Source organism: Heterodontus francisci, chromosome 20 (assembly GCF_036365525.1).
Source record: "Heterodontus francisci isolate sHetFra1 chromosome 20, sHetFra1.hap1, whole genome shotgun sequence".
In the NCBI taxonomy this organism is placed as follows: Eukaryota; Metazoa; Chordata; class Chondrichthyes; order Heterodontiformes; family Heterodontidae; genus Heterodontus; species Heterodontus francisci.
Genome location: NC_090390.1, coordinates 77,040,025 through 77,059,043, shown reverse-complemented (window position 1 = coordinate 77,059,043; position 19,019 = coordinate 77,040,025). Strand labels below are relative to the sequence as shown.

Genomic DNA, 19,019 nt, shown 5'->3' with positions numbered 1-19,019 from the left:
CGCTGATGATTGCATAATGTTCAGCACCATTCGAGACTCCTCAGATACTGAAGCAGTCCATGTAGAAATGCAGCAAGACCGGGACAATATCCAGGCTTGGGCTGATAAGTGGCAAGTAACATTCGCGCCACACAAGTGCCAGGCAATGACCATCTCCAACAAGAGAGAATCTAACCATCTCCCCTTGACATTCAACGGCATTACCATCGCTGAATCCCCCACTATCAACATCCTAGGGGCTACCATTGACCAGAAACTAAACTGGAGTAGCCATATAAATACTGTGGCTACAAGAGCAGGTCAGAGGCTAGGAATCCTGAGGCGAGTAACTCACCTCCTGACTCCCCAAAGCCTGTCCACCATCTACAAGGCACAAGTCAGGAGTGTGATGGAATACTCTCCATTTGCCTGGATGGGCGCAGCTCCAACAACACTCAAGAAGCTTGACACCATACAGGACAAAGCAGCCCACTTGATTGGCACCCAATCTACAAACATTCACTCCCTCCACCACCGACGCACAGTGGCAGCAGTGTGTACCATCTACAAGATGTACTGCAGCAATGCACCAAGGCTCCTTAGACAGCACCTTCCAAACCCACGACCTCTACCAACTAGAAGGACAAGGGCAGCAAATACATGGGAACACCACCACCTGCAAGTTCCCCTCCAAGTCACACACCATCCTGACTTGGAACTATATCGACGTTCCTTCACTGTCGCTAAATCAAAATCCTGGAACTCCCTTCCTAACAGCACTGTGGGTCTACTTACCCCAAATGGACTGCAGCGGTTCAAGAAGGCAGCTCACCACCACCTTCTCAAGGGCAATTAGGGATGGGCAATAAATGCTGGCATAGCCAGTGATGCCCACATCCCATGAATGAATAAATAAAAAAATCTGATAAAAACCCAGGTCAATTAAGGAAAAAGGAAATCTGGAAATTTCCGCTCTTGGACAATTGAAACTACTCTTGGAGATCACTCTGATTAACATTACAAAGTCTGAGGTGATCTCCGTCCCAGCCAGAAACAGGCGTGAACCTTGAAGTAAAAACAAGAAATGCTGGAAATACTCAGCAGATCTGGCAGCATCTGTGGAGAGAGAAGCAGAGTTAACGTTTCATGTCAGTGACCCTTCATCAGTTCTGATGAAGTTTCAGATTTCCAGCATCTGCAGTATTTTGCTTTTATTGAACCTTGAAGTGTAGCTTTTGATGTTCCTTTATATTTTTATAACCCGTACTTGTTTCCTGCAGTCCAGATATTCTGTACTCAGGTTTTCCACATGTCCTCTTAGTTGTGCATAGCAAAGGAAAACCTTAACAACAAATGAAAATAAAAAATAATCAAATTGAATAAAAATTTTTAAGGCCATAGACAACTTTTAAACATAATACATATTTAGGGGTGTGACAGTAAAGTGATTATGGTACTGGATTAGTAATCTAGAGGCCTAGACTAATGAGCTGGAGACACAAATCCAACCACGCCAGCTGGGGAATTTAAATTCAAATAATTAATTAATTAAGGAATTAAAAAGCTAGTCCTGGTAATGTAAAACTACCAGATTGTCAAAACACCCGTTTAGTTCACTGATGTCCTTTAGGGAAGGAAATCTGCCATTCTTACCTGGTCTGGCCTACGTGTCCCTGCAGACCCCCAGCAATGTGGCCAATTCTTAACTTCCCTTTGAAATGACCTAGCAAGCCATTCAGTTTAGGGATGGGCAATAAATGCTCACATCCCATGAATGAATTAAAAAAGTAAACATACATTTACATAATAATATATTTTATTTTTCTATATTCACTGCAGTGTTCAAATATCTAACAGTGATGTAAATGAGTGACTGGTTTGATCAAGGTTCTCCTGTCCATAATCATTGGTTTAATTGGTTATTTTCCACTTGGTTATTAACCACTATTTCTCAGAAATAATTTATGAGGGTTGATGTTTCCGACTTGTGCCTCTGAAGAAGTCCTATTTGTCCAGCTGTAAAAAGGATAAAGAAGAAAGAACTTGCATTTATATAGCACCTTTCACGTCCTCAGGATGTCCCAAAGTGCTTAGCACCTAATGAAGTGTTGTCATTGTTGTAAAAAAGGGAAAGACAGCAGACAATTTGCACACAACAAAGTTCTACCGACAGCAGTGAGATTTAATGACCAGATAACCTGTTGTTTAGTGACGCTGATTGACGGGTAGCTGTTGGACCAGGTCACTGGAAGAACTATACTGCTCTTTTTTAAATAGCGCCAGGGAATAATTTATCTTTTTGCCTGAGAGGGAAGCCAGTTTCCTCAGTTTAACATCTCATCTGAAAGACGATATGGCTGTCCCTCAGTACGGCACTGAAGTGGATTATGTGTTTAAGTCTCTTGAGTGGGGCTTGAAACCACAACATTCTGACACAGATTCGAGAGTAGCTATCACTAAGCCAAGGGTAATGCTTTATTACTGTTAAGTAGAGCATTCCTCCAGTTCAACTCTGATGGGTGTCAGCTGCCGAGAAGTGCATCAAAAGGCTATAGATGGAATATGATAAGACACATCCTCCAACTGCTCACACAGGTTTCACTTCATTCGTTAATTAAATCCAATCTCTTAAATGAGTGCATGTCAGACAAATCAGATCAATTTGAAGCTGCAGCTGTAAATCCCAAGAATCACATTGCTTTCTTTCTGCAATCTGTCCATGTCTGAGCCAACAATGTCTCTCATTCTAAGATCTGCAGTGATATTTGTAAACAGCAACCCATTAGACACTGGGCCATTGTTAACTAGACACTTAATGGAGCAAGCACAAAATAGAAGAAGAGACTGATGCTCCCTCTATGCATGTGCCAACGTCATGGTCCTTGTCACTCTCTGACATTACATCATAGAGCCTTCAGGGGTAATTTTGACCTTGAGCGCTAGTGGAAAATGGGCAATATCGGATTGCCTCTCCTGATTTTCATTGCCTTAGCAATATCTGTGGAGGATTCACTGCAGAGCCCACACCCCAACCCTCTGCTGTGCCTGGGTGTAGACTCTTCCTCTCTTAACCTTTCCTATCACTCTGCGGTATGACAGCTCAGCTGTCACTCCCTCCTGGTTCTCAACTCTTTCATGAAGTTTATTGCACTGAACAGATAGCATCCTTTTGCTGTCAATATTCTTGCAATCAACACTGGTAAACATCAACTACCTTTGACCCGGCATATTTCCCTCTCTGTAAGCTAATCAACTTGCGGAATTATCTCAGTTACATCTTCGCAAGTTCCTTTCATACATCCAGCCATAGCATTTCCCAAGGGCATTTCCACACTATCTGATTTGGTTCTCTCATACAGCACCATCTGTTCCGATCTTCTAAACATTGATGGACTATTTCAATATATTATGATTTTAAAATATGTAAAGTACATTATATTGCTGTACATGAGAATCTCATGTTGTTACAACCAAAACAACAGCAAACAATATTGCATTGAGAAGTCTTAGCAGCGAATCAGCCAAGGACTGCTGTATTGTCCACTTTTGTCCTTGTCTCCAGCACGGACTCAATGGGCTGAATGGCCTCCTTCTGTGCTGTAAATAACTCTGACATTTGCCCAAGGCCTCATCCAAGAGAGTTAAGGTTGAATTGGACCATGAACTTAGTTAAGTTGCAGATGGTGCAGAGTGTGCAGTGTTGGTCATCCATTAGAGGAAAGTAAGCAGTTTCTGTGTTGGAGAGGATATGGGGTCACGCTGATTCCTCCTTCATCCCACTTCTTATCTTTTAATTCTTTATTCGTCCCTATCTCCACTTCTCTCTCTTTCCCTCCCATATACTTCCCTCTTCTTTACTCCTTCACTCTCTCTTGTTTCTTACTGCACCTCTCCTCCCCTTGTTTCCACCTTTCTGTCTTGTTTTCCTTTCGCTCCGCCTGGTTACAGAGTCACACCTAGCGGATGTGACGGCCTCTCGGGGTTGTATTAGGTGTTAAGTGCGGATGCAGGGTGAGGGGAGCGGCAGCAGAGTTCAGACAGAGGTGGCAGGGACATCGGGCAGAGATCCAGGGAACTGAGTTGCCTTTCTCGCCAGTAACAGGCATGGCTGTTGTGCGCTGGAACTGATCAACTCCTCTTAGTCATTGTGGGCACCCAGGTAACTAGTTCAACACCTGAATTTCAGCCTCTGCCTTAACAATCTCTGCTCCTTGTTGCATTTCCATGATTTTTTGCGTTTCTAACGAGGCAATTTATGGAAACTCTTTCGTTTTAAATCCCTAAAACGTAACAAAAAAGTACATTTAAGTCGATTTAGTCTTTCTCTTCCAAGCAATTCCGGTTGGTGTAAATTATTTCAGGTGAATTACGGTTGAAGAATTCTCTTTAAGACATCAGCATGACTGGTTACTACCGACTATTGTTTGGCAGATTTTTTCAACTTCAGAAACATCAAAGAATTCTTCATATTTATGATCCTTTTGAAGTTTTAGTGTTAAAAAAAATGATAAGCTAGCCTTTGAGTTTCAAAGCAGCCAGTCCACGTCCTATTTCCTTATTCCACAAATCAGTGGAATCGTGATTTCCTCCAGACTCCATATATCACAGGAAATGAGAGGTCAGGTAACCTTGTCCTGTAAGGTGCTTTGTATCAAGTAGGCACAATTGTTCTGAATCACTGTTGCGTAGAGCAGTAGTAATTCACATTTTCACAAGGTATGGGAGAATGTGATTTCGAATGATCGTACCCCATAATTCTATATTTGGCTTCTTACAGCTTGTTTTATTTATATGGAGCCAAGGAAAGGAATTTATGCTAAACCATGGGCCAGAATGTTACAAGCCCCGCAGGAGGGCGCTGGAGACGTTTGGGTGGGGGGTGGGGCCTGAAATGGAGTGGGAGGCAGGGGTTGCCATTCCCATCGTCATCCTGCCCCCACTGCAATTTTACAAGCAGCGGTGGAGGTGACAAACTGCCCACCCACCTCACGCCAATTAAGGCCCTTAAGTGGCCAGTTAATTGCCACTTAAGGGCCTCCTTCCCACCACCGCTGGTATTTTACCAGCGGAAGGCAGGTGGCTCAGTAGCTCAGAAAACCGCACAGTAAAATGTGACGGCCTCCTTGCGGTCTGTTGGGGGTGGTGGGGGGGGGAACCCTCCTGATCGGACAACTTGTGCCCGGCGAGGGTCTCCACCCCCTCCACCCCTGCGGGCCAAGCCGTCCCCACTTGAGCACATACCCCCACCCTTGAACGACACCCCTCCCCCCCCCCCCCCCCTTTCCTTGACGGGGTCTAGCCGATTGTCCCCGGCAAGGCCCAACACACAGCTGTAATCTGGGGCAGTCTCAGCTGTGGCCACCGCTCCTGGTGACGCTGCTGGGGCTGAAGAGCTGCCAGCCAGCTGATTGGGTGGCAGTTCTTGGAGGCGGGACTTCCTGCCTGAAGGCGGAAGTCCTGCCTGAGGCCGATTAAGGGCCTGGACCATGTACAGCACGGCAGAAGTGGGCTCGCCACCCACTTTTTTTGCTGATGGGCAGGACATCCGACCCATTGTAAAATTCCGGCCATTATAAATCACCAATTAGGCCCCAGCTGGAATGTCGTCTCCAGTTTGGGCACTGCAGTTTGGAAAGACGTCAAGGCCTTGGAGAGGGCATAGAGGGGTCTTGCCACAATGGTTGCAGGGATGAGGGACTTCAGTCATGTGGTGGGACTGGACATACTGGGATTGTTCGGCTTAGAGCAGAGAAAGTTAAGGGGAGATTTAATTTAATGTTCAAAGTTCTGAAGGATTTTGATGGATTAATTAAGGCGAAACTGTTTTCACTGGCAAATGGGTTGAGAACCAAAGGACACAGATTTTTGATAATTTCCTAAAGAAACAGGCTGGGAGTTGAGGCAATTTTTTACAGACTGTGTTTTTAAGATCTGGAATACACTTCCTGAAAGGCAGGTAAATTTCAAAAGGGAATTGGGTAAATACCATACTTGAAAATAAAAAATTGGAAGGGCTATGGGGAAAAGCAGAACAGTGAGACTTTCAATGTGACAGCACAGGTACGATGGGCCAAATGGCCCCTTATGCTGTATGATACTATGATTGCATAACATTGTAGTCCAGTTGGGCCTCGCTGGAAGTGCATATGTGACAGCTGCTCATGAGCACGTCATCTGGCCCAGTTGACTCCTCTCCCAGTCGAACAGCCGACAATGCTCAATATCATGGAAAGACATAGATGTGACTACATAGAAACAGGCCATTCAGCCCAACCAGTCGTGTTTCTTCCCCCCCCAACACACCCACACACATGAACAGATACCCTATTCCCATATCCCTTCAGCCATTTTTCCTTTATCCACTAACCCTATCCAATTTAATCTTCAATGTTTTTTTTTATTCATTCATTCATGGGATGTGGGCATCGCTGGCCAGGCCAGCATTTATTGCCCATCCCTAATTGCCCTTGTGAAGGTGGTGGTGAGCTGCCTTCTTGAACTGCTGTAGTCCATGTTGGGTAGGTACACCCACAGTGCTGTTAGGAAAGGAGTTCCAGGATTTTGACCCAGCGGCAGTGAAGGAACGGCGATATAGTTCCAAGTCAGGATGGTGTGTGACTTGGAGGGGAACTTGCAGGTGATGGTGTTCCCATGTATTTGCTGCCCTTGTCCTTCTAGTTGGTAGCGGTCGCGGGTTTGGAAGCTGCTGTCTAAGGAGCCTTGTTGCATTGCTGCAGTGCATCTGGAAGATGGTACACACTGCTGCCACTGTGTGTCAGTGGTGGAGGGAGTGAATGTTTGTAGATTGGGTGCCAATCAAGTGGGCTGCTTTGTCCTGGATGGTGTCAAGCTTCTTGAGTGTTGTTGGAGCTGCACCCATCCAGGCAAGTGGAGAGTATTCCATCACACTCCTGACTTGTGCTTTGTAGATGGTGGACAGGCTTTGGGGAGTCAGGAGGTGAGTTACTCACCACAGGATTCCTAGCCTCTGACTGGCTCTTGTAGCCACGGTATTTATATGGCTACTCCAGTTCAGTTTCTGGTCAATGGTAGCCCCTAGTATAGTGGGGGATTCAGCGATGGTAATGCCGTTGAATGTCAAGGGGAGATGGTTAGATTCTCTCTTGTTGGAGATGGTCATTGCCTGGCACTTGTATGGCGCCAATGTTACTTGCCACTTATCAGCCCAAGCCTGGATATTGTCCAGGTCTTGCTGCATTTCTACACGGACTGCTTCAGTTTCTGAGGAGTCTTGAATGGTGCTGAACATTGTACAATCATCAGCGAACATCCCCACTTCTGACCATATAATTGAAGGAAGGACATTGATGAAGCAGCTGAAGATGTTTGGGCCTAGGACACTACCCTGAGGAACTCCTGCAGTGATCTCCTGGAGTTCAGATGATTGACTCCAACATCCACAACCGTGTTCCTTTGCGCTAGATATGACTCCAGCCAGCGGAGGGTTTTCCCCCCGATTCCTATGGACCTCAGTTTTGCTAGGGCTCCTTGATGCCATACTTGGTCAAGTGCTGCCTTGATATCAAGGGCAGTCACTCTCACCTCACCTCTTGAGTTCAGCTCTTTTGTCCATGTTTGAACCAAGGCCTAAATGAGGTCAGCAGCTGAGTGACCCTGGTGGAACCCAAACTGAGCGTCACTGAGCAGGTTATTGCTAAGCAAGTGCAGCTTGATGGCACTGTTGCTGACACCTTCCATCACTTTACTGATGATTGAGAGTAGGCTGATGGGGCGGTAATTGGCCAGGTTGGACTTGTCCTGCTTTTTGTGTATACGACATACCTGGGCAGTTTTCCACATTGCCAGGTAGATGCCAGTGTTGTAGCTGTAGTGGAATAGCTTGGCTAGGGGCGTGGCAAGTTCTGGAGCACAGGTCTTCAGTACTATTGCCGGAATATTGTCAGGGCCCATGGCCTTTGCAGTATCCAGTGCCTTCAGTCGTTTCTTGATATCACGCGGAGTGAATCGAATTGGCTGAAGTCTGGCATCTGTGATGCTGGGGACTTCAGGAGGAGGCCGAGATGGATCATCAACTCAGCACTTCTGGCTGAAGATTGTTGCAAATGCTTCAGCCTTATCTTTCGCACTGATGTGCTGGGCTCCCCCATCATTGAGGATGGGGATATTTGTGGAGCCACCTCCTCCAGTTAGTTGTTTAATTGTCCACCACCATTCATGGCTGGATGTGGCAGGACTGCAGAGCTTAGATCTGATCCGTTGGTTATGGGATCGCTTAGCTCTGTCTATCGCATGCTGCTTACGCAGTTTGGCATGCAGATAGTCCTGTGTTGTAGTTTCACCAGGCTGACACCTCATTTTGAGGTATGCCTGGTGCTGCTCCTGGCATGCCCTCCTGCACTCTTCATTGAACCAGGGTTGGCCTCCTGGCTTGATGGTAATGGTAGAGTGGGGGATATGCCGGGCCATGAGGTTACAGATTGTGGTTGAGTATAATTCTGCTGCTGCTGATGGCCCACAGCGTCTCATGGATTTCCAGTCTTGCATTGCTAGATCTGTTCAAAATCTATCCCATTTAGCACGGTGATAGTGCCACACAACACAAAGGAGGGTATTCTCAATGTGAAGGCGGGACTTCGTCTCCACAAGGACTCCTACCAATACAGTCATGGACAGAAGCATTTGCAGCAGGCAGATTGGTGAGGACAAGGTCAAGTATGTTTTTCCCTCGTGTTGGTTCCCCCACCACCTGCCGCAGACCCAGTATAAAGAACAAAGAACAAAGATAATTACAGCACAGGAACAGGCCCTTCGGCCCTCCAAGCCTGCGCCGATCCAGATCCTCTCTCTAAACATGTCGCCTATTTTCTAAGGTTCTGTATCTCTTTTCTTCCTGCCCATTCATGTATCTGTCTAGATACATCTTAAAAGACTCCATCGTGCCCGCATTTACCACCTCCGCTGGCAATGCGTTCCAGGTGCCCACCACCCTCTGCGTAAAGAACTTTCCACGCATATCCCCCCTAAACTTTTCCCCTTTCACTTTGAACTCGTGTCCTCTAGTAATTGAAACCCCCACTCTGGGAAAAAGCCTCTTGCTATCCACCCTGTCTATACCTCTCATGATTTTGTACACCTCAATCAGGTCCCCCCTCAACCTCCGTCTTTCTAATGAAAATAATCCTAATCTGCTCAACCTCTCTTCATAGCTAGCGCCCTCCATACCAGGCAACATCCTGGTGAACCTCCTCTGCACCCTCTCCAAAGCATCCACATCCTTTTGATAATGTGGCGACCAGAACTGTACGCAGTATTCCAAATGTGGCCGAACCAAAGTCCTATACAACTGTAACATGACCTGCCAACTCTTGTACTCAATGCCCCGTCCGATGAAGGAAAGCATGCCGTATGCCTTCTTGACCACTCTATTTACCTGCGTTGCCACCTTCAGGGAACAGTGGACCTGAACACCCAAATCTCTCTGTACATCAATTTTCCCCAGGACTTTTCCATTTACTGTATAGTTCACTCTTGAATTGGATCTTCCAAAATGCATCACCTCGCATTTGCCCTGATTGAACTCCATCTGCCATTTCTCTGCCCAACTCTCCAATCTATCTATATTCTGCTGTATTCTCTGACAGTCCCCTTCACTATCTGCTACTCCACCAATCTTAGTGTCGTCTGCAAATTTGCTAATCAGTCCACCTATACTTTCCTCCAAATCATTAATGTATATCACAAACAACAGTGGTCCCAGCACGGATCCCTGTGGAACACCACTGGTCACACGTCTCCATTTTGAGAAACTCCCTTCTACTGCTACTCTCTGTCTCCTGTTGCCCAGCCAGTTCTTTATCCATCTAGCTAGTACACCTTGGACCCCAAGCGCCTTCACTTTCTCCATCAGCCTGCCATGGGGAACCTTATCAAACGCCTTACTGAAGTCCATGTATATGACATCGACAGCCCTTCCCTCATCAATCAACTTTGTCACTTCCTCAAAGAATTCTATTAAGTTGGTAAGACATGACCTTCCCTGCACAAAACCATGTTGCCTATCACTGATGAGCCCATTTTCTTCCAAATGGGAATAGATCCTATCCCTCAGTATCTTCTCCAGCAGCTTCCCTACCACTGACGTCAGGCTCACCGGTCTATAATTACCTGGATTATCCCTGCTACCCTTCTTAAACAAGGGGACAACATTAGCAATTCTCCAGTCCTCCGGGACCTCACCCGTGTTTAAGGATGCTGCAAAGATATCTGTTAAGGCCCCAGCTATTTCCTCTCTCGCTTCCCTCAGTAACCTGGGATAGATCCCATCCGGACCTGGGGACTTGTCCACCTTAATGCCCTTTAGAATACCCAACACTTCCTCCCTCCTTATGCCGACTTGACCTAGAGTAATCAAACATCTGTTCCTAACCTCAACATCCGTCATGTCCCTCTCCTCGGTGAATACCGATGCAAAGTACTCGTTTAGAATCTCACCCATTTTCTCTGAGTCCAAGCATAACATTCCTCCTTTGTCCTTTAGTGGGCCAATCCTTTCTCTAGTTACCCTCTTTCTCCTTATATATGAATAAAAGGCTTTGGGATTTTCCTTAACCCTGTTTGCTAAAGATATTTCATGACCCCTTTTAGCCCTCTTAATTCCTCGTTTCAGATTGGTCCTACATTCCCGATATTCTTTCAAAGCTTCGTCTTTCATCAGCCGCCTAGACCTTATGTATGCTTCCTTTTTCCTCTTAGCTAGTCTCACAATTTCACCTGTCATCCATGGTTCCCTAATCTTGCCATTTCTATCCCTCATTTTCACAGGAACATGTCTCTCCTGCACGCTAATCAACCTCTCTTTAAAAGCCTCCCACATATCACATGTGGATTTACCTTCAAACAGCTGCTCCCAATCTACATTTCCCAGCTCCTGCCGAATTTTGGTGTAGTTGGCCTTCCCCCAATTTAGCACTCTCCCTTTTGGACCACTCTCGTCTTTGTCCATGAGTATTTTAAAGCTTACGGAATTGTGATCACTATTCCCAAAGTAGTCCCCTACTGAAACTTCAACCACCTGGCCGGGCTCATTCCCCAACACCAGGTCCAGTATGGCCCCTTCCCGAGTTGGACTATTTACATACTGCTCTAGAAAACCCTCCTGGATGCTCCTTACAAATTCTGCTCCATCTGGACCTCTAACACTAAGCGAATCCCAGTCAATGTTGGGAAAATTAAAATCTCCTATCACCACCACCCTGTTGCTCCTACATCTTTCCATAATCTGTTTACATATTTGTACCTCTATCTCACGCTCGCTGTTGGGAGGCCTGTAGTACAGCCCCAACATTGTTACCGCACCCTTCCTATTTCTGAGTTCTGTCCATATTGCCTCACTGCTCGAGTCCTCCATAGTGCCCTCCTTCAGCACAGCTGTGATATCCTCTTTGACCAGTAATGCAACTCCTCCACCCCTTTTACCTCCCTCTCTATCCCGCCTGAAGCATCGATATCCTGGGATATTTAGTTGCCAATCATGCCCTTCCCTCAACCAAGTCTCAGTAATAGCAATAACATCATACTCCCAGGTACTAATCCAAGCCCTAAGTTCATCTGCCTTACCTACTACACTTCTTGCATTAAAACAAATGCACCTCAGACCACCAGTCCCTTTATATTCATCATCTGCTCCCTGCCTGCTCTTCCCCTTAGTCACACTGACTTCATTATCTAGTTCCTTACAGGCTTTAGTTACTACCTCCTTACTGTCAACTGACCTCAATTTGTTCCCATCCCCCTGCCACATTAGTTTAAACCCTCCCCAACAGCGTTAGCAAAAGCACCTCCAAGGACATTGGTTCCAGTCCGGCCCAGGTGTAGACCGTCCAATTTGTAATAGTCCCACCTCCCCCAGAACCGGTCCCAATGTCCCAAAAATCTGAACCCCTCCTTCCTGCACCATCTCTCAAGCCACGCATTCATCCTGACTATTCTTTCATTTTTACTCTGACTATCACGTGGCACTGGTAGTAATCCTGAGATTACTACCTTTGAGGTCCTACTTTTTAACTTGGCTCCTAACTCCCTAAACTCTGCATGTAGGACCTCATCCCGTTTTTTACCTATATCATTAGTGCCTATGTGCACAATGACAACTGGCTGTTCACCCTCCCCCTTTAGAATGTTCTGCAGCCGATCTGAGACATCCCTGACCCGTGCACCTGGGAGGCAACATACCATTCGGGAGCCTCGTTTTCGACCACAGAACCGCCTATCTACTCCCCTTACAATCGAATCCCCTACGACTATAGCCCTTCCACTCTTTTTCCCGCCCTTCGGAACAGCAGAGCCAGCCACGGTGCCATGGACCTGGCTACCGCTGCCTTCCCCTGGTGAGCCATCTCCCTCAACAGTATCCAAAACGGTATACTTGTTTTGGAGGGAGATGACCGCAGGGGACTCCTGCGCTGCCTTCCTGCTCTTTCTCTGCCTTTTGGTCACCCATTCCCTTTCTTCCTCAGCAATCCTAATCTGCGGTGTGACCAATTCACTAAACGTGCTATCCACGACCACCTCAGCATCGCGCATGCTCCAAAGTGAGTCCATCCGCAGCTCGAGAGCCGTCATGCGGTCTAACAAGAGCTGCAGCTGGACACACTTCCTGCACGTGAAGGAGTCAGGGTCATCAGCCATGTCCCTGAGCTCCCACATTGAGCAAGAGGAGCATGATACGGGTCTGAGATCTCCTGCCATTTTTAATCTTAAATTTAAACTTAGTTAAATGAAAAAGGAACGAAAAGTTTTTACCAATCACAATAAAACCAGAGAAATCGAAAAAGCCTTACCTTATAAACACCCCACCGAGTCCTTTTTTTTGGTTAGAGGAGGAGGGCGGGTGGGAGACACGACAAGTGTGGTGTCTCGGGTTCAGAAACCGCCCAAATATATAGTGTTTTACTTACCCAGCAGCCCCCTGGCCTCCGCCGAAAAACAAAAGGAAATTAAATTTACTTTCAAACCGACCTTCCCAGCTGCTCACACGCTCACACTCTGCTCCCGGGTCCTTCAGGACTCGGCCAGTAGTGGTGCTACCGAGCCACTCTTGGTGATGGACATTGAAGTCCCCCACCCAGAGTACATTCTGTGCCCTTGCCACCCTCAGTGCTTCCTCCAAGTGCTGTTCAACATGGAGGAGTACTGACTCATCAGCTGAGGGAGGGCGGTAGGTGGTAATCAGCAGGAGGGTTTCGTTGCCCATGTTTGACCTGATTGCATGAGACCATAGTTCCTGCCTCAATCATTGTTCCTGGAAGTGAGTTCCACAGTCTCACAATTCTCTGTGTGAAGAAGTTTCACCTGTCCACTGTTAAACTTAGAAACATAGAATATATAAATATCTTACATTTAATCCTGCATCCACATCCCCTCATCCTTGACCCTTCAACTACTAGAAACAGTCTACTTCCTTCTATCCTATCCCACCCTTTCACAATTTTAAACACAGACTATATCGTTCCATAATCTGCATTGCTCTAACGAAAAAAAGAGCTAGTTAGTCAAGATTTTGTTTCTATTTATAATTCCTCATTCCAGCAGCATCCAGTCAGTATGTGTTGAACCCCAACTAAATCTGCAATATCCTTCCTACAGCGTGGGTGCCCATACTGCACATAGGACGCTAACCAAAGTTTTATTAAGGTTTTTAAGGAAGCTCAAAATTGCCTCTTGGCCTCTATGTTCTACATCTGGTGCGATGAAACCTAGATTTCACTCAGCTATTTTTTTTTAACTGACTTATCAACCTGATGTGCTGCCTTTAATCTTCCCCCAAGTCCCACAGCACCGACCCTGCTTCCATTAAGGGTATAATTACTGCTGTTACTTTCTTTAAAAAAAAGTTATGTGGCTATGGGAAAAGAACAGGGGAGTGGGACTACTTGGATACCTCTACAAAAAAGGCAGCATGGGAGGGATGGACTGAATGGCCTCCTTCAATGCTGTAAGATTCTACATGCAAGTGTGTCCAACTCTTTCCATTCCCAACATGGAACTACCAGGTTAGAACTGTAGACAGGCCTAAAGGAACAGCTACTAAAACCAAATGAAAAGCAACTGGTTTCTAATCATAAATAGGAAAAAAAATAATTTTTTCGATCTCTGATTCCCCTTACAACATGCATTTTTTTGAAGTGCGTGTTAACATACATGGGGGAAAAGAGCAAATTCCTTTTACAATTGAGCTTCACTACATTTTCATTTAAAGATTACATGCCCTCGGGAAATCCCAAAAGTGCTCCGCACCAACTGGATTTTGAAATGCAGCCACTGTTATGTAGGCAAACACAGCAGCTAATTTGCAAACCACAATGTCCCCATGAACAGTTATGTGACGAGTGACAAGTTAACCTTGTTGTGGTAACATCGATGGAACGATGAACATTTGAACAATACACTGGGCGATCTCACTGCTCTTATTCAGAAAAGTGCAAGAGGATTGTTTATGTCCATTGTCTAACTGATGAGATGATAAACTTAAGGCCCTGTCTGCCCTCTCAGGTGAACAAAGATCTCGCAGCACTATTTCTATAGAAGAGAAGGGGATTTCTCCCTGGTGTCCTGACCATTATTTGTCTCTCAATTGACATCATTAAAACAGATTTTATGGTCATTATCACATTGGTGTTGGTGGGAGCTTGCTGTGCTCAAATTGGCTGCAATGTTTCCTACATTACAACAGTGACTACACTTCAAAAGTACTCCATTGACAGACAAGTGCTGTGGAGCTGTCCTGAGGCTAGAAAAGGTGCTATATAAATGCAAGTCTTTTCTTTCCCAATTGTTTAATCGTTCTCGGGATGCAAGTGTCACTGGCAAGGCCAGCATTTATTGCCCATCCCTAATTGCCTTTTAGAAGGTGGTGGTGAGCCGCCTTCTTGAACTACTACAGTCCCTATGGTGTAGGTACACCCATAGTGCTATTAGGGAGGAAGTTCCAGGATTTTGACCCAGCGACAGTGAAGGAATGGCGATATAGTTCCAAGGCTGGAATTTTACACTCCTCCCCCTGCAGGAGCGGGCTGTAGGCAGGGAGTGGTGGCAAAATTGAGTGGGAGGTGGGGGGAGGTGGGGAGGGTGGTGGTCGTTCCTGTCGCTTTCCCACCCCTGCTGCAATTTTACAAGGGGCAGCGGCGAGAAACAGCCCGCCCACCCCAGGCCATTTAAGGCCCTAAGTGGCCAATTAACTGGCACTTAACGGCCTCCTCCCACTGCTGCTGGTATATTACCAGCAGCGGGTAGGCAGCTCAGGACCCCTAGGTGGCCGCCCAGTAAAACCTGGCCGCCTCCGTGCGGGGTGTGGGGGGGGGCCCTCCTGATCAGGCACCCTGTGCCCCACGGAGGGCCCCCTTAAAGCCCAACCGCCCTCACTGGAATACATCTCCCTGCCCCCCAACCAGCCAGTTGTCCCCGGCGAGGCCCCACAGACTTACCTCTTTTCCGGGGCCGATGTCCCTCTTGCTCCACTCTCTAGCTGCAAGCCCTGCAGTGGTCACCACTCCCGGTGGCACTGCTGGGACTGAGAGATACCGGCCCGCTGATTGGCCGGCTGCTCTTGGAGGCGGGACTTCCTGCCGCAGAGGGGCAGAAGTCCCGCCCGAGGCCAATTAAGGACCTGGGCCACGTAAAATCATCGCGTGGCTCCCAGGCCCGGCAGAGTTGGGCTCTCCCCCGACTTTTCGGCCGGACGTAAAATTCCAAGTCAGGATGGTGTGTGACTTGGAGGGGAACTTGCAGGTGCTGGTGTCTCCATGCATCTGCTGCCCTTGTCCTTCTAGGTGGTAGAGGTTGTGGGTTTCAAAGTCATATGGGGCCTCAATTTAATGGCTGTTCTGAAGGACAATGCGAGACTACCTTCAGAACTGCATTCTAGTGCCAAGCCTAGATTATTTCTTGGAGTGGGGCTTGAACCCACATTTATTTTGACCCTATAAAAATACTACCAACTTTAAGGCCAATTATGTTTATTCCTTTCTAAAAGTTCCAAATGCAGTATTGCCACAGAGAGTCCAGAACAATGTAATCATTCCAGCCTGTCACAGGTCCTTGTGAATACTACTAAACCGCACTCTCTTTATAGATTTAGTGGGTAAAATTGCCTGTGATGGTATTTGTTGCAGGTTTGTGCATTTGTAAGAAATATCTGTGTCTGCTATTTTAATGCATTAGTTACCCATTTAAGGCAACGGGCTACTACCTGCAATAAAATAATGCACAGGCGAATTTTATACAAATGCATTTATTACAAATACTGTTGAGAAATCTTTGTATTTACTTGGTTAAAGGAAATGTAAAGGTGGGAAAAACTGTGTTTTCTTCTCTTCACAGCATCACAAAATGTCAGCACTGAAAAACACAACAGAACATCAGCAGCAGTAACCCTCGACATATAAATCCATGTTGTGAACAGTCATACTGGCGTAGTGGTGGAGTCCTGAGCCAACATGTACCCAAATGCTGGGTTCTCTGGATCTCTTATGCCCAGGAGATTCATGACCCCTGCAGAAGCCTTTTCGCTACCTCCCATTCAGATGCACAATTTTTCCAGCAGGCCCCTGACCATAGTCATGACAGATGTGGACAATGTCCAGGAAGGAACAGGGAAACATACTGAGTACCATCATTTCTACGGGACCCCCTATTTCTATCCATACTGGTACTTGCCACCTGTAAACCCAGCAGCATACATGTACCCCTCGTACTACCCATACAATGGTTATTTCCCACAACAGCGCATGCTCAGCACAGCTGGTTGGCCGGAAGGCTTTGCCATGAAGGGGGAGTTGCAGTGGGGTAAGATGGAACGTGTTTTCGGACCCAAGAGGGAACTGCCCAACTTTGTCCAGGATGAGCTGCGGAGGGTCTACGGTACCTACCCCAAAACAATTGTCACTGTCACCTACCAGAATGGGGAGTATCTGGTGAAGGGAGACCCCAAAGTTGGGGAGCAGAAATATAAGATGGAAAAGAAAGTCATCAGGAGACCGCCTACCCCCAGCGACGAAGAAGGGGACAGTGTGAGTGAAGTGATGGAGAAGCGTAAAAGGAAGTCGAAACGCTAACTGTGTTTTCATAAGACGATAGGTAAAGCAATGAACATCATGACTGCATTCTTGAGAGGTTTGATTCATTCAAAGGACTGAGCTAATATGACATTGTAACACAATGAATCATAATGGGTGATCAAAGGTGCTTGAGATCCCACGTTTGTTTGGACTTATCAGAAACTCCAAAGCTACTCAATCTGCAATTCACTTCCTGGAAAACTATTGTTTTATGTAATTTATATATTAAATATATTTTAATCCTCAAGTTGATAATTCTTGAATGACCCCAGTTTATTGAAGTTGGGGGTAACAGTAATGGTTACGCTTACTGTTCTTAATTCCTTCAGAAGATGGTGTTGTATCATCTTTCAAAAACCCAATATTACAGGAATGTCTGAAATAAAAACAGAAAATGCAGGAAACACTCAGCAGGCCAGGCAGTATCAGTGGAGAGAGAAACAGAGTTAACGTTTCAGGTCGATGACCTTTCGACAGACCTTGCACTATTTTCTGTTTGTATTTCAGATTTTCCAGCTGCAGTATTTTGCTTTTGAGCACAAAAATAAAGGCTGACTCTCGAGTACAATACTGAGGGAGTGCTGCACTGTCAAAGGTGCCGTCTTTCAGATGAGATGTTAAACCAAGGCCCTGAATGCGCTCTCAGGTGGATATAAAAGATCCCACAGCACTATTTCGAAGATGTCCTGGCTAATATTTGCCTCTCAATCAACATCACAAAGACAGATTATCTAGTCATTATCACATTGCTGTTTGTGGGAGCTTGCTGTGTACAAATTGGCTGCTGCATTTCTTACATTACAACAGTGACGACACTTCAAAAGTACTTCATTGACTGTAAACTTTGGGACGGCTTGAGGATGTGAAAGGCACTATATAAATGCAAGTCATTCTTTCTTTCCAAGAATGTTTGTTATTCTGAGTTGTTCCGCATGTATTGCTGCCAGCCTGTTACAACAAACACAGTTAAAACGATAAAAAAACATAGAAAATACTAGAAACAGTCAGCAGATCAGACAATATCCATGGAGAGAGAATGAAAGTTAATGTTTTAAGGTTAATGATCTTCGTCAGAACTCTCATCGGAAGCAAAATACTGCAGGTGTTGGAAATCTGAAATAAAAACAGAAATTTCCGGAAAGTCTTGATGCAAGGTCACAGACCTGAAACGTTAACTTTGTTTCTCTCTTCACGGATGCTGCCTGACTCGCTGAGCATTTCCAGCTCTTTTTATTTTTTATTTCTGATTTTTAGCATCTGCAATATTTTTGCTTTAGTTTTGCAGTTAAAAGTCCTACAGCTCCCTCGGATTAACTGTGATAAAGTCTGTGGAAGAGTCATCAATATTTTCAAAATCTGTGAGTTAGTAACAATGTTCTATCCCCAGTCCATTGAAACCACTGGAAAACAGTGTAATAGCGTAACTACACAGCGAGTGGTTCGGATCATGGATGCAGATTCCATCATGGCCTTCAAAAGAGAACTGGATAATTATCTGAAGGGAACAAATTTGCAGGGCGACAGGGATGGGGTGGGAGTGGGCCGAGGTGAGTTGCTCTTGCAGAGTGCTGGCACGGAAATGATGGGCTGAATGGCCTCTTTCTATGCTGTAGCCATTCTATGATACAATGATTTTTTAAAAATTTGTTCATGGGATGTGGGTGTCATTGGCTATGCCAGCATTTATTGCCCATCCCTAATTGTCCTTGAGAAGGTAGTGGTGAGCTGCCTTCTTGAACTGCTGCAGTCCATGTGAGGTAGGTACACCCACAGTGCTGTTAGGAAGGGAGTTCCAGGATTTTGACCCAGCGACAGTGAAGGAACGGCGATATAGTTCCAAGTCAGGATGGTGTGTGACTTGGAGGGGAAGTTGCAGGTGGTGGTGTTCCCATGCATCTGCTGCTCTTGTCCTTCGAGGTGGTAGAGGTCGCGGATTTGGAAGGT

At 46.0% G+C, this 19,019-nt stretch overlaps 2 protein-coding genes across 2 annotated transcripts in view; one reads left to right on the top strand and one right to left on the bottom strand.

The window, feature by feature from the left end:
• mfsd13a (major facilitator superfamily domain containing 13A) overlaps positions 1–19,019 on the bottom strand; it is a 112,954-nt gene that overhangs the window by 61,492 nt on the left and 32,443 nt on the right. The window lies entirely within an intron of this gene.
• On the top strand, positions 3,974–17,322 carry LOC137380972 (uncharacterized). The gene is made up of 2 exons (XM_068053387.1): positions 3,974–4,138; positions 16,339–17,322. Exon 2 carries the CDS (start codon positions 16,455–16,457, stop codon positions 17,070–17,072), a length of 618 nt encoding a protein of 205 aa, XP_067909488.1. The 5' UTR covers positions 3,974–4,138; positions 16,339–16,454; the 3' UTR covers positions 17,073–17,322.